This window comes from Musca domestica, unplaced genomic scaffold (assembly GCF_030504385.1).
Source record: "Musca domestica strain aabys unplaced genomic scaffold, Musca_domestica.polishedcontigs.V.1.1 38, whole genome shotgun sequence".
Taxonomy (NCBI): Eukaryota; Metazoa; Arthropoda; class Insecta; order Diptera; family Muscidae; genus Musca; species Musca domestica.
Window position 1 is genome coordinate 5618448 of NW_026712324.1, and position 12925 is coordinate 5631372.

The 12925-nt window shown below is 34.6% G+C and overlaps 2 protein-coding genes across 2 annotated transcripts; both read right to left on the reverse strand.

The window, feature by feature from the left end:
* Positions 1 to 326: 326 nt before the first annotated feature.
* LOC131804084 (uncharacterized) lies at positions 327 to 10534 on the reverse strand. The gene is made up of 5 exons (XM_059126442.1): positions 9527 to 10534; positions 9302 to 9463; positions 7512 to 7741; positions 7054 to 7443; positions 327 to 769 (listed from the first exon to the last, which is right to left on the reverse strand). Exons 1-5 carry the CDS (start codon positions 10458 to 10460, stop codon positions 524 to 526), a joined length of 1962 nt encoding a protein of 653 aa, XP_058982425.1. The 5' UTR covers positions 10461 to 10534; the 3' UTR covers positions 327 to 523.
* Positions 10535 to 11632: 1098 nt separating this feature from the next.
* LOC131804066 (thyroid transcription factor 1-associated protein 26-like) lies at positions 11633 to 12558 on the reverse strand. Its single transcript, XM_059126360.1, has 2 exons — positions 12234 to 12558; positions 11633 to 11943 (listed from the first exon to the last, which is right to left on the reverse strand). The coding sequence occupies exons 1-2, from the start codon at positions 12408 to 12410 to the stop codon at positions 11707 to 11709; spliced, it is 414 nt and encodes a 137-aa protein (XP_058982343.1). The 5' UTR covers positions 12411 to 12558; the 3' UTR covers positions 11633 to 11706.
* Between the last annotated feature and the right edge of the window lie 367 nt (positions 12559 to 12925).

The window sequence follows — 12925 nt, forward strand, 5'->3', positions numbered from 1 at the left end:
TAGCAAGGTATAAATCTAAATGCTATGGAAACATTTGCAAGATTCAACAGCAAACATGCAATTGCAAATTGTTTTCGTTCCGCAATGACCTTCGTGGTAATACACTGTGATGGGCTATTGTCTGAGTGTGTTGTGAATTGATTTTCCAATATATATTTAAAGACAGCCTCAAACACTACCACAGATGTCCGCAGCAGACACCTGTCTTGCGAAATAAATTATAAACGCCTCTATTAAATTTTTTTAGTATTTCAAAATAATTTTATTTCGTTTGTAAAATTTCTAGAATTTTTATATATGAAATTAAAATTTTTTGAACAGATGGAACATATATCTGTAACTAAATAAGTAATTGTACCTTTTTATATTCGGTGTTTTTTTAAGTAAAAAAATCAATTTTTAAATTTCACAATTTTATTATTTTTTTAGAGTTGCAGAATCTAATAAAAATGTAAAAAAAAAAATAATATTTCTATCTTCTAGGTTACACTTGATTTTAATTAAATAAATTCCCATATTTCTTTCATTTCTTGCCCTTGCCTTTCTTTCCCTTTTTCTTGCCCTTACATATGCCCGACAAGGCTGCATCCAATTCAACCTCATCGATTTGGGTCTCTGTCGTCACGCGTCGAACTGGCAATACAATTGGCTGTTTCGGTGTCTTCAATTCAATTTCGATGTTATTCCGTTTGTGTTGGCATTTCTGTTTGCTACCCAACTTCACCAAAAAGACGTCAGTGTCTGTTTCATCGCAGGTCTTGTAGCAAACCTATAGAAACAAAACAAAATGAATCAAAATTGAATTAAAAACCAGTAAAGAAAGTCTTAAAGTCGGGCGGGGCCGACTTTATGATACCCTACACCACTTTGCTAATTAAGTAGAGCTCCACATAATAATAAAAAGTTTTTATGGGAGAATTCAATCATACAAGCTATGATTATAATTATAATTTAAAGTTCAAACTACTAAATATGGCGAAGCATTTGTATCTTTTAAAATCGGAATTGTATTGCCCATTTGGTGCACAATTAATTTGAAATCGGATAAAGATATATATGGGAGCTATATCCAAATCTGAACCGATCTCGATAAAATTTGGCAAAGATATTTCTGAGCTGTATTTGATATATTTCCCTGAATATCGTTGTTACGGAGTGCATATTACGGCTGTGGGTAACAAATATGACAAATCGGATGAATAGTATATATGGGAGCTATAGCTATATCTGAACCGATCTTCAGCAAATTTGACATACTAGCTTCTAGACTCAATTCGGTCATATGTGCCAAATTCCATCCCATTTGGACAAATATTAGACGTTTGGTGCACAATAAAATGTAAATCGGACGAAGTTATATATGGGAGCTATATCCAAATCTGAACCGATCTCGATAAAATGTAGCAAATGTATTTCTGAGCTGTATTTGATATATTTCCCCAAATATTGTTGTTGCATAGTGCATATTACGGCGGCGGTGAACAAAAATAACAAATCGGATGTACAATATATATGGGAGCTATAGCTATATCTGAACCGATTTCGATCAAATTTGGCATACATATTTTCAGGCCTAATTTGGATGCATATGCAAAATTCCATACAATTCGGGCTGATATTACACGTTTGGTGCACAATAAAAGGCAAATCGGACGAAGATATATATGGGAGCTATATCTAAATTTTGACCGATTATCTCCAATTTCAATAGGGTTCGTCCTTGGGCCAAACAAAAGATCTTTGCAAAATTTCATCTGGATCGGGCAATAAATGCGACCTGTACTTTGTTTACAAAAATACATGGACAGACGGACAGACGGACGGACGGACGGACGGACGGACGGACAGACGGACGGACGGACATGCATAAATCGACTCAGAATGTGATTCTATGCAGATCATCAAAAGGAACTATGGGTCTATCTCGTTTCCTTCTGCCTGTTACAAACAAATGCACAAACACATAATACCCTGACCACCTTGTGGTGTAGGGTATAAAAACGCATTCACTTTTCAATTATAGATTTAAATTGGCTTTGTTGGTTCAGATCAGTCTCAACATCGAACGTCTCCTACCAATAAATCACTCACTTAAAATGTTAAATCAAATCTAATGCCTATCATAAATCAAAATTATCACGCTTTTTACAGCAGATTGATGATGATCGACATTTGCCATAATTTGTATAATTTTGAGATGTGGCCTCTATTAGAGCTAAATAAGATTAATATAAATCATTGCAACACAGTATGGGATGGAATTCTTTGTTTTCGTTTTTTGTTTTCGGTTTAAAATCCTGAAACGTCAATTTAGGGGAATGGACATTTCAAATCAGAGTGAGGGAGATACTAGGTCAGTACAGCACAAAAACGAACAAAGTTTGGGTCCAAAGATTATACAAATAAATGTAGGAGCTCTATGTGGCGAATATGCCATTACAAGGTACCATAACGAGGTAGATCAGCCTCGTAAAATTACAGAATACAGCTCTGAGGTTATGACCGAATCCTGTCAGAATTATTTAAAATTATATGCAACAGGTTGTTTTCATTCATTTCATATTTTCCTTCATTTTTAAAATGAGGTAAATAGCGCTAAAGACGAATAAAATACCGAAAAATTATGTTACTTTCAGATATTAATTCGAAAAACGGCAAAAAAAATTAATCTCAAAAATTTTGAAATTTTTCTGTTTTTTTTTTTTTTTTTTTCTATACCTTTAGCCATATGGCTACAGAGAGTACAGGGTTGCCCATATTCGACGGACCCATGTTTTTTTTTAAATCAAAGAAAAAAACAAGTAAGCAAAGGCTACAGTCGAGTGGGGCCGACCGTTGAATACCCTACAACACTATTATAAACCATACAGTTTATATAGACGAGATACTCGAAAGAACTCCACAAGATATTGTGACAAATAATAAAAGAAAACCATCAGTTCGTTCTCTAATTTTCGGATAATAGCAACTTAAACGAATTTGCTCATTTCCAATTTATTGGTAGATGTCGCTGGAATAGACATTTTCGTATTTACTCTACAAAAGTTGGCAAACTATTGCACACATTGAATATTTTTGGATGGCCAGCCGAAACTGCTTGGCCTTTGCAATGTGCGGTAACCCCCATTCAAATGTGCCTGAGGATCGGGCGATAATTGCGACCTGCTGGCAATTTTATCAGTTTTTTGGTCCATTTCAACCCCTAAATATATAGCGATCATCTCCAAAAAGAGTAGGCTTCTATTCTGACCCTCATCTTATCTCCATGCAAAATTTCGTAAGGATCGGGCCATAAATGCGATCTGTATATGATATCCTACTACTTAGTTTTGTTAGCTGTAGAAATATTACCAAATGTTTAATTCAAAATGAAAATATGCCAAAAATGAAAAAATATGAGAAAATTTTACAAAATCAATATTTTCATCTTTAGAGAGATATTTTTATGCGATTTTTTCAGACGTTTTTTCTTTCCTGCCAAGAGGCCATTCTGAATTAATGAGAACTGTCGAAATTAGTTCAGCCGTTCTCGACATATAAGAGATTTTTCAAGCATATCTTCTTTGATACACATATATGTCGCACATATTTTGCTATATATCCGTTTTGTTGGATGTTAACATCAATGTAAAAGTCAGAAGTAACCTTGTGATGGCTTTGTGATTTCGCCGGGATTTAAAATATTCACGGTTTAATGAAAATTTTTGAATTTTTTCAACACAAAATGGTCTATTTTACCCGCTAAATATTATCCGATGACCACCCAAATTGGTAGGCTTCTTCCCCGCCCTAAACTCTAGCTACATGCGAAATTCCGCGTCGATTGGTCTATAATTGCGACCTGTAGAGCAAGTGCAAAATCAGGATTTTTTCAGTTTTTGGTCCATTTCAACCCCTAAATATTATGCGATCATCACCAAAAGAAATAGGGTTCTATTCTGACTCTAGCCCCACCTCCATTTTAAATTTCGTGAAGATCGGACCATAATTGCGACCTGTAGAGTGATTACAAATTAACATGGACAGACGGACAGACGGACAGACGGACGGACGGACATACATAGCTAGATCGACTCAGCTCGGCGAGCTAGGAAGATCCATATATACTTTCCTATATGGGAAACCAATATTTCGAGGTGTTACATAAATTCTGGCCCAATCAAACTTATAATACCCCCAACACATAGTGTTGTAGGGTATAAATATATCGAGGAGAATATTGGTAAAACGATAGCACATTCACCCACATTCAATGTTTTCTATTCAAAACTATTTCAACGCCCATATGTGAAACCTAGAATTCAACCGTGACCTTAATATCAAATTTCAGCATTCCAGCTCTAATCCTTTACCTAATTCCACATTAAGTAACCTAGATTTAAATCAAAATCTCTACATCCTAGACACCAAATTCAGTACCATATTGCAATTTCGTACAATTATAGTACACATTTACAAAACCACCTCCACACTTCAATTCCAGATACCAACGGAGACCTCAATATCAAATTTGAAGATTTCAGCCCTATCCCTTCACCCAATACCAAATTTAGTACAATTTGGAACTTTTCGTAATAATAGACAATTACAAACTATTCAAAACCTCCGACAAATCTCAAACATAGATACCATCAGTAATCTAAATATCAAATTTCAGAATTTTTCTCTGTCCCTTCACCCAATACAAAATTTAGTACCATTCAGTGTTTTTCGTACAATTATGGCACACATTTCCAAAACCACCTCCATCTGTCTAGGCTACACATAAATAGCGACCCTAATAGCAATTTTCAGATCTCAAACACTCTCAGTTCACCCAATACCAAATTGTACCAAATATAGAGGACTAGAAACTTGGATTTTTTTAAAGAATTTTTAAAGGACATTTAAAGGACTATAGACGTGGGTTTTTTAAAGAATTTTTAAAGGACTATAGACGTGGGTTTTTTAAAGAATTTTTAAAGGACTATAGACGTGGATTTTTGAAGAATTTTTAAAGGACTATAGACGTGGGGTTTTAAAGAATTTTTAAAGGGCTATAGACGTGGATTTTTTAAAGAATTTTTAAAGGACTATAGACGTGGGGTTTTAAAGAATTTTTAAAGGGCTATAGACGTGGATTTTTTAAAGAATTTTTAAAGGACTATAGACGTGGGTTTTTTAAAGAATTTTTGAAGGACTATAGACGTGGATTTTTTAAAGAATTTTTGAAGGACTATAGACGTGGATTTTTTAAAGAATTTTTAAAGGACTATAGACGTGGGTTTTTTAAAGAATTTTTGAAGGACTATAAACGTGGATTTTTTAAAGAATTTTTAAAGGGCTATAGACGTGGGTTTTTTAAAGAATTTTTGAAGGACTATAAACGTGGATTTTTTAAAGAATTTTTAAAGGGCTATAGACGTGGGTTTTTTAAAGAATTTTTGAAGGACTATAGACGCGGATTTTTTAAAGAATTTTTAAAGGACTATAGACGTGGGTTTTTTAAAGAATTTTCGAAGGACTATAGACGTGGGTTTTTTAAAGAATTTTTAAAGGACTATAGACGTGGATTTTTTAAAGAATTTTTAAAGGACTATAGACGTGGGTTTTTTAAAGAATTTTTAAAGGACTATAGACGTGGGTTTTTTAAAGAATTTTTAAAGGATTATAGACGTGGGTTTTTTAAAGAATTTTTAAAGGACTATAGACGTGGGTTTTTTAAAGGACCATAAACCATAAATCTGCCAAGCAGCTTTATGAGTAAGTTCACAATAAAAAAATTGACTTACGCTATCTCCGGCAACTCCAGTGGGTTGCTGAAATCTCTAAGAGCTTTTCTCGTCACCTCTTCTGAGCGTTCTTCGTCCAACAACACAAAAACTACCACTGCTGATGCCATCTTACTTTATTTATAGCGACTTAGCTGTTTCGAACATCGGTTTTATTTACATTCGAAATTGACAAAACCAACTTGGCAAAATACCGAATATCGGGAGGTATCATTATATGGGGGCTATACGAAGACGTGGACCTGCACAGACAAATTTCCGTCTTAGGCTGTAGTATTCATTTCGTTCGGCCGGGCCGAAGTTTGAATACCCTCCACCATTCCGATAAGCCATTACAATATTCAAATGCGAAAATTAAAAAAATCGGTAATAATGTAGCTAAAATCAAAATATCGAATATCGGGAGATACCGTTATATGGGGACTATACGAAGACGTGGACCTGCACGTAGATCTGTCTTAGGCTGTAGTATCCATTACGAACTTCAAATACCAAATTTGAAACAATTCCGGTGAATAATGTCGCTAAAATCATCAAAATACCGAAAATACCAAATTTGAAAGAATTCCGATGAATATTGTCGCTAAAATCGTCAAAATACCGAATATCGGGAGGTACCTTTCTATGGGGGCTATACCGAAACGTGGACCTACATGGCCCATTTACAATACCAAAAGTCCTGCAGACATAATATACATTTGAGTAAAATTTTATCAATCTACTTCAATTCTTTCGGAAGCTAGAGTGATTTCCACAGACGGACAACCGGACGGACAGATGGACGGACATCGCTAAATCGACATAGAATTCTATGCTGATCAAGAATATATATACTTTGTAGGGTCTAAAATGTATATTTCGAGGTTTTACAAACGGAATGACAAATTTAATATACCCTCCATACTATGGTGGAGGGTATAATAAAGATGTGCAAAGTTTGAACGAAATAGAAAACCGCCATTGGTAAATGTATCTCTTAGAAAATGGAAAAGGCCGATATTGTCAATCTCCAATCTTGATCTTAAAGAAATTTTACGATGCAACAAATTTGGACGTAATCAGATACTCCTTTCTATAGTTATCTTGCGAAAAGAGACACAGTAAGATTATTTGCCATTTGTTCCCAAATGTCCTAAATCGGATCGTTATTGCGTACCCTTTAGGCGACCCTCCCCCTGTCATCTAAATTTCCATCTCTAGCCACAAGGCTAAACTTTCTCCATATTTTGTTGTCCACAATAATTTTTAGTTTCATAAAATGTTCTCCCAAAAAAAATCTTACCTCAATACCCTTTTTACGCATATCATAATCGATGCCCTTCATGGCATTTCGTATATCATCACGATCCACTTGGACACAGCAGTTTTTATTATCATTCGGATGCAAAGGAGGGCATATGGTGCCACAATCTCCGCCGCCACCACGACTGCGACGGCTACGATAACTTTCAATTTTATTCTGTTGATCATTGCAGAATTGTTTTATTTTCGAATATGGCACATGATAGCTCTCGCCCGGACAGCATTCATCATTGCCCGAGTACTTGATGTTGGCACGTATTTTTGGTAATTTCGGATGATTGATGATGTGGCCGCCGGTGCGACGTTTAATATGATTGCGAGCAAATGAGCTGTGTTCCAGCAGTTTATCCACATCACAAGAAGCTTTGGGCTGAGTGAACCAAAACGGAAAAGGCGCATATACAATATGTATGGTCGAATAATGATAAACATCCATACCTTTTCACAATCATCACTTGAATGGTCATCTTGAAAATTTTCGGTGCCATCGCAAATATTCTCAACACAATGGGTATCTTTGAGGACACGTATTACCAAACCACTGCCATTGAGACATGCCTCAAACTCATCATAGGCATCTGGTCCTGGTTCCGGTTTTCGTGGTGTCACAAAACATGGTGGCATGCAAACGTTGCAGGGATCGCAGGGATCTTTAGCAGCGGCATCACCTGAAAAAAATTGTAAATTTATTGTTTGTTTTATTAAAACAGATGTTATGGAACATACCCTTCTGTCGGATAGTGTAACCCAGAATAAACAGAAAATTTAAATTATCTATTGCAAAATTTTGAATTGTTTTATTGATAATTTTGATATTTGTCCTAAATATTTTACATTGATTTTTTTTACTAAATTTCGCCACTATATTTTTGTAATAAATAGCGCAGTTTCCTCAAAGCTTTCGATTTGGCTGCAAAAATGAAAAGGGACATTAATTAGAAAATGTGTATTTGGAAAAAAATTGGATTCCTTAATTATGATTTTTTGACATTTGGACTCAAATTTATTTTTAAAATATCCACGCCTCTATCCCAATTAGAGTTTGAAAAATATTTTTAATAAATTAAAATATATATTTTTTAATTCCACGTTTTGAGAAATATTTTTTAATTCAACGATTTGAAAAATATTTTTTAATTCAACGATTTGAAAAATATTTTTAAAAAATCCACGATTTGAAAAATATTTTTAAAAAATCCACGATTTGAAAAATATTTTTAAAAAATCCACGATTTGAAAAACATTTTTAAAAAATCCACTCTTTGAAAAACATTTGTAAAAAATCCACGATTTGAAAAATATTTGTAAAATATCCACGATTTGAAAAATATTTAAAAAAATCCACTCTTTGAAAAATATTTTTAAAAAATCTACGCTTTGAAAAATATTTTTAAAAAATCCACGCTTTGAAAAATATTTAAAAAAATCCACTCTTTGAAAAATATTTTTAAAAAATCTACGCTTTGAAAAATATTTTTAAAAAAAAATCCACGCTTTGAATTATATTTAAAAAAATCCACTCTTTGAAAATTATTTTTAAAAAATCTACGCTTTGAAAAATATTTTTAAAAAATCCACGCTTTGAAAAATGTCGCTAATATCATCAAAATGCCGAATATCGGGAGGTACCGTTATATGGGAGTTATATGAAGACGTGGACATGCACAGACAATTTTCTGTCACAGGCTGTAGTATCCATTACGAACTTCAAATACCAAATTTGAAACACTTACGGTGAATAATGTCGCCAAAATCATCAAATTACCGAATATTCGGTGGGGGCTATATGAAACCGTGGACCTTCATGGTACCGTCATATTGGGGCTATATGCCATTTTACGAACTTAACCTGCCTACTGCAAAATAAACAATTCTAGCCTCTCAATTCGTTCGAAAGATAGCGTGATTACAATAGACAGACGGACAACGCTAAATCGACATAGAATTTTATGCTGATCATGAATATATATACTTTGTGGGGTCTAAAATGTATATGTCGAGGTGTTACAAACGGAATGACAAAGTTAATATACCCTCCATACTATGATGGAGGGTATAAAAAAAATGCCAAAGCTTCACAAAGGTAAGATAAAAATCTTCGCTTTAGCATTCCGTTTTTGAAAAATACACACTTCCAGTTCTAATGGATGTCCATTCCAAAAAAAATATGTTCTGAAAATCCCCCAATTCAGAAGGGTACCGTTCACTACGAAAACGAAATTACTCACCTGCTTCACAGGCATTCGCACATTCGTCGCAGGAACAATCATCGCCTTTTGAAGGACTATTACAACCACCTCTATTGGCCATTGATTCTTTAGGCCTCTTTGAAGGTCCACACGATCCACTACAATTTTGAAGATGACATTTTTGTTCCTTACATATGGGAGCTATTGAAATACATCATTAAATTCCTTTCTCCCAAAATAGAAATACGTATAAAAATTGCTTACCTCTGGCACATTCATCTTCCACCTCATCGCATGGACATCCTTTGTCGGTGTTACAGGCAAAATAACGTTGACAAATTTGCTTCTTCTCGGGAGTGAAACAAGGATCATCCAAAGCTGGACAACCATTACAGGGTTGACTTTGACGTCTCCTACTTGGTTTGGCACAAGCCCTATCAGTCTCTTCCAACTCATTGGTATCATCACCACCCTCATAACGAGAAGTTTCTGGGTAGCTACTACCGTCCGTAGCTCCACCACCACCACAACGGCCGGAATTACCACCTTCCTTATTACAGCTTTTGTTACATCCTGAATTGCAAATTTTCGAAAAGGGGAAAGAGGAGACTATTGCCGGACCATTGGCCACCAGACGTATGATCATTACAATATTTCCCGTCTGACAACCATTCAAATTGAACAAAGGCAGCAGACGTTTGGTTAACTCCGAGGTGGGACACAGTTGTTCCCTTCTCCCCATACTGTCTTCGTTGCAATCATTGTCCACAATGGCCGGGCATTTTGGTGGCACACCAGCATGCGGCATTGTTTGCAGGTGTTTCCGCAAACCATCTTCCCAATTCGGATTTTCTATTTCAAAACTCTCCATTACCTTATCGAAAAGGCCACGTATCGGCATATCGCTGCAACCGATAAGGAATTTACATTTGTCCGTTTTCTTTTTGTACACATGGAACATTAAACGGTCGGCATCTTGTATGGGACTTTCCAGTGAGAAGAGACAACATTTGCCACATTTCGTTGCACTGGGATCAACGCAGTGACCATATTCCCGATCGCATATCGAGACAAAAACACTATTACGAAATGAAACTTCACAGCAGGTGGGATATTCTTCAGGAGCGCAATAATTTGGTCGTGTCACCAGCAAATCATCGACCACGAATTCGAACATGTACAAGAAATTTTGCGCCATCTTAAAGTCTCTTCGTGATTTCGAGCGAAATTAGCAAAAAAATCTTTATAATTTAAAAATTTTCTATTGACTATTTGAAAAAAAATTTCAGAAATGTTAAATAAAAAATGTACATATTATTATTGATAAAAGGTGCACAGTTTACTAGGAAATTCAAGACTTAAACAAGTATAAAAGATGGCACAGTGTTTTAGCAAATGGTTTATTTTTTGAATAAACGTTATTTTTTTTAATTTTTTTCCAGAACCATCAGAGTCACTAAAACGGGGCTGTTTTAACATAACTTTTTTACAACTATGACAGGATTTTTAGGAACATTTTTCAACGACCTTCAAAATAATTTTTAGGACCATCAAAGCCACTAAAGGGTGGAGATTTGTAATATTTTTCTAGGATTAACAAATCAGTCAACGTATATTTTGTAACTATTTTTTTAAAACTCAAAAGAGCCACTACTCGAGTTCGTTAAATTTTCTTTCAACGACCATCAGTGCCAACAAATGGGGATTTTTTAAATATTTTTCAACAACCACCACAGATACAAAAAGGTGGTTAACTTAAAAACATTTTTTCAACAAACATCTGTCCTGACTAATTATCTTTGAAAAATATTTAGAATTAAATTTTCCCCAGGTCTTAAAAAATCTGTGTTTTGGAGGCCCTGGAGAGTCAAAAAAAGGTTTTTTTTTTAAATATGTTTCAAGGACTATTAATAGCCGTGTTTAATTTTTTTTCAAGAACCGTTAGAACCACAAACCTTGTAAAATCGTATTTTCTTAAAAAAAGGCATAATATTTGAAAGAGTCTGAGATCTATAACTTTAGAAATGATTTTATAATACTGAACTACAAGAATGTAAAATTTTTTACTACGATAAAAGATTTTTCCTTTTCGATATCAAAAGTTCTAAAAATTGTAAATTCTTGCCTGTCCTGATCCCTGAACAGAACAATTATGTTGGGGTTTCAATGATTATTGGTCTGTTCCAGAACTGCAAAAATGTAAAAGTTTTTACTACGATAACCGATTTTCCCTTTGATAGCGAAAAAAATCTAACAATAGTAGATTCTTGAAGGTTCTGGAACAGAGCAATTGTGTTGGGATTTCGACGAGTATGTTATATTTCAGGTCTGACAGAGTTCTTTCAAGAGATTAAATGAAAAACTTCAAAATTTGTTATAAAAATTGCCTAATTTTTTATCTATTATGATTAAATATATAAAAAAAACAAATCTTAAATTCAATATTATCCATTTTTCTTCATTTCTTGTATCTGTTTCAGCAGCAGTTGCATGCGATCCTTCATAAGAGGTTGACCACGTTGCGTCCGCTTGCTAAGTGCCTTTGTACGCTCCAGTCTTTTCTTTTTGTACTGCTTCACTTTCTCTTCTTTTTCTGCTTTAGCTTTGGCCCGTTGCTCCTCCAATTCCTTTTGTTTTTGTGCCCTGGCTTCTTGACGTTGGCGAAATTGTTCAGCCCTTTGCTGTAGAGAAAAAAATAATTGATTAAAATATGATTGTGTTCCATTAAAAGAATGATACATTTATATAAATATGCTGGTCAGAGAAACTGGCAATATTGTCTAAGGATATAGGTTTGTAGACAAGTCTACATAGATTAAGAAATTATCAAGTAGCAGAACGCTTTAAAAATTATCACAACCCAAACCCACAACTGCTGAGAAATTCTTAGACATGTGACAACTGGGGCTGCGTAGCTACATGAAAGATCGATTGCATACCCATTGTGCTGAAATACAACTTTGATACATACCTTCTTTAAATCTTCCTTGGATTTTACAAAGGATCCCTTCCCATGTCCCTTAAGCGCTCCTCCTTTAAATCCTTTAAATGGTGGCTTTGCACCAGCACCACCACCAGAATTGCCTTTATGCTTGATTTTGTTTTGGGATCCAGCATTTGATGCTTTGGGATTTTTTGCATTTACCATAGTGGTAAGTTTATTTAAAGTTCTTGTTCACAAATGTGTCCAATTCAATTCACTTGATCTATCTTCTTGTTAGGAGATTGCACATCTGCTTCTGGGACGCATGGGAAACGTCTATTGTTTACGAATGAGACATGAGGAAAACGCAATCAGCTTGAAGCATTCATTAAATGAGCCGGGGAAATAGTTGCATTATTTAAATGCGTTCCGGAACGATAGAGTGCATTGGAAGGAATCATGTGAACTAGTTCGGTTTCTATCCACCATTTATTTTGTTGATGACAAAGTCAACTGATAAAAAACACTAAAATTGATTTTTGCACAAACTTACCCTACTATGAAGATGAACTTTTTTTCGAACATATTCTACAAATTTTTTTATCATAAACATTTATTAAAGTCATTAAACATAAATAAATCCATGGTACAATAAAAAGGTATGGTAGAGTACCAGCTGATTACAATTTTTTTCTAAGTGTGCCCGATTTCTGTTAATTTTGTGTATGTATTTATTGTTT

What these genes read in the sequence shown, in the direction of transcription:
- LOC131804084 (XM_059126442.1), bottom strand. Translation starts at nt 10,460, where the DNA reads ATGGCGCAAAATTTCTTGTACATGTTCGAATTCGTGGTCGATGATTTG. An exon ending in CAAGTGATGATTGTGAAAAG is followed by an intron (nt 7,444 to 7,511) that starts GTATGGATGTTT and finishes TGGTTCACTCAG; the next exon opens with CCCAAAGCTTCTTGTGATGT. An exon ending in TGCGTAAAAAGGGTATTGAG is followed by an intron (nt 770 to 7,053) that starts GTAAGATTTTTT and finishes TTGTTTCTATAG; the next exon opens with GTTTGCTACAAGACCTGCGA.
- LOC131804066 (XM_059126360.1), bottom strand. Translation starts at nt 12,410, where the DNA reads ATGGTAAATGCAAAAAATCCCAAAGCATCAAATGCTGGATCCCAAAAC. An exon ending in CCAAGGAAGATTTAAAGAAG is followed by an intron (nt 11,944 to 12,233) that starts GTATGTATCAAA and finishes TTTTCTCTACAG; the next exon opens with CAAAGGGCTGAACAATTTCG.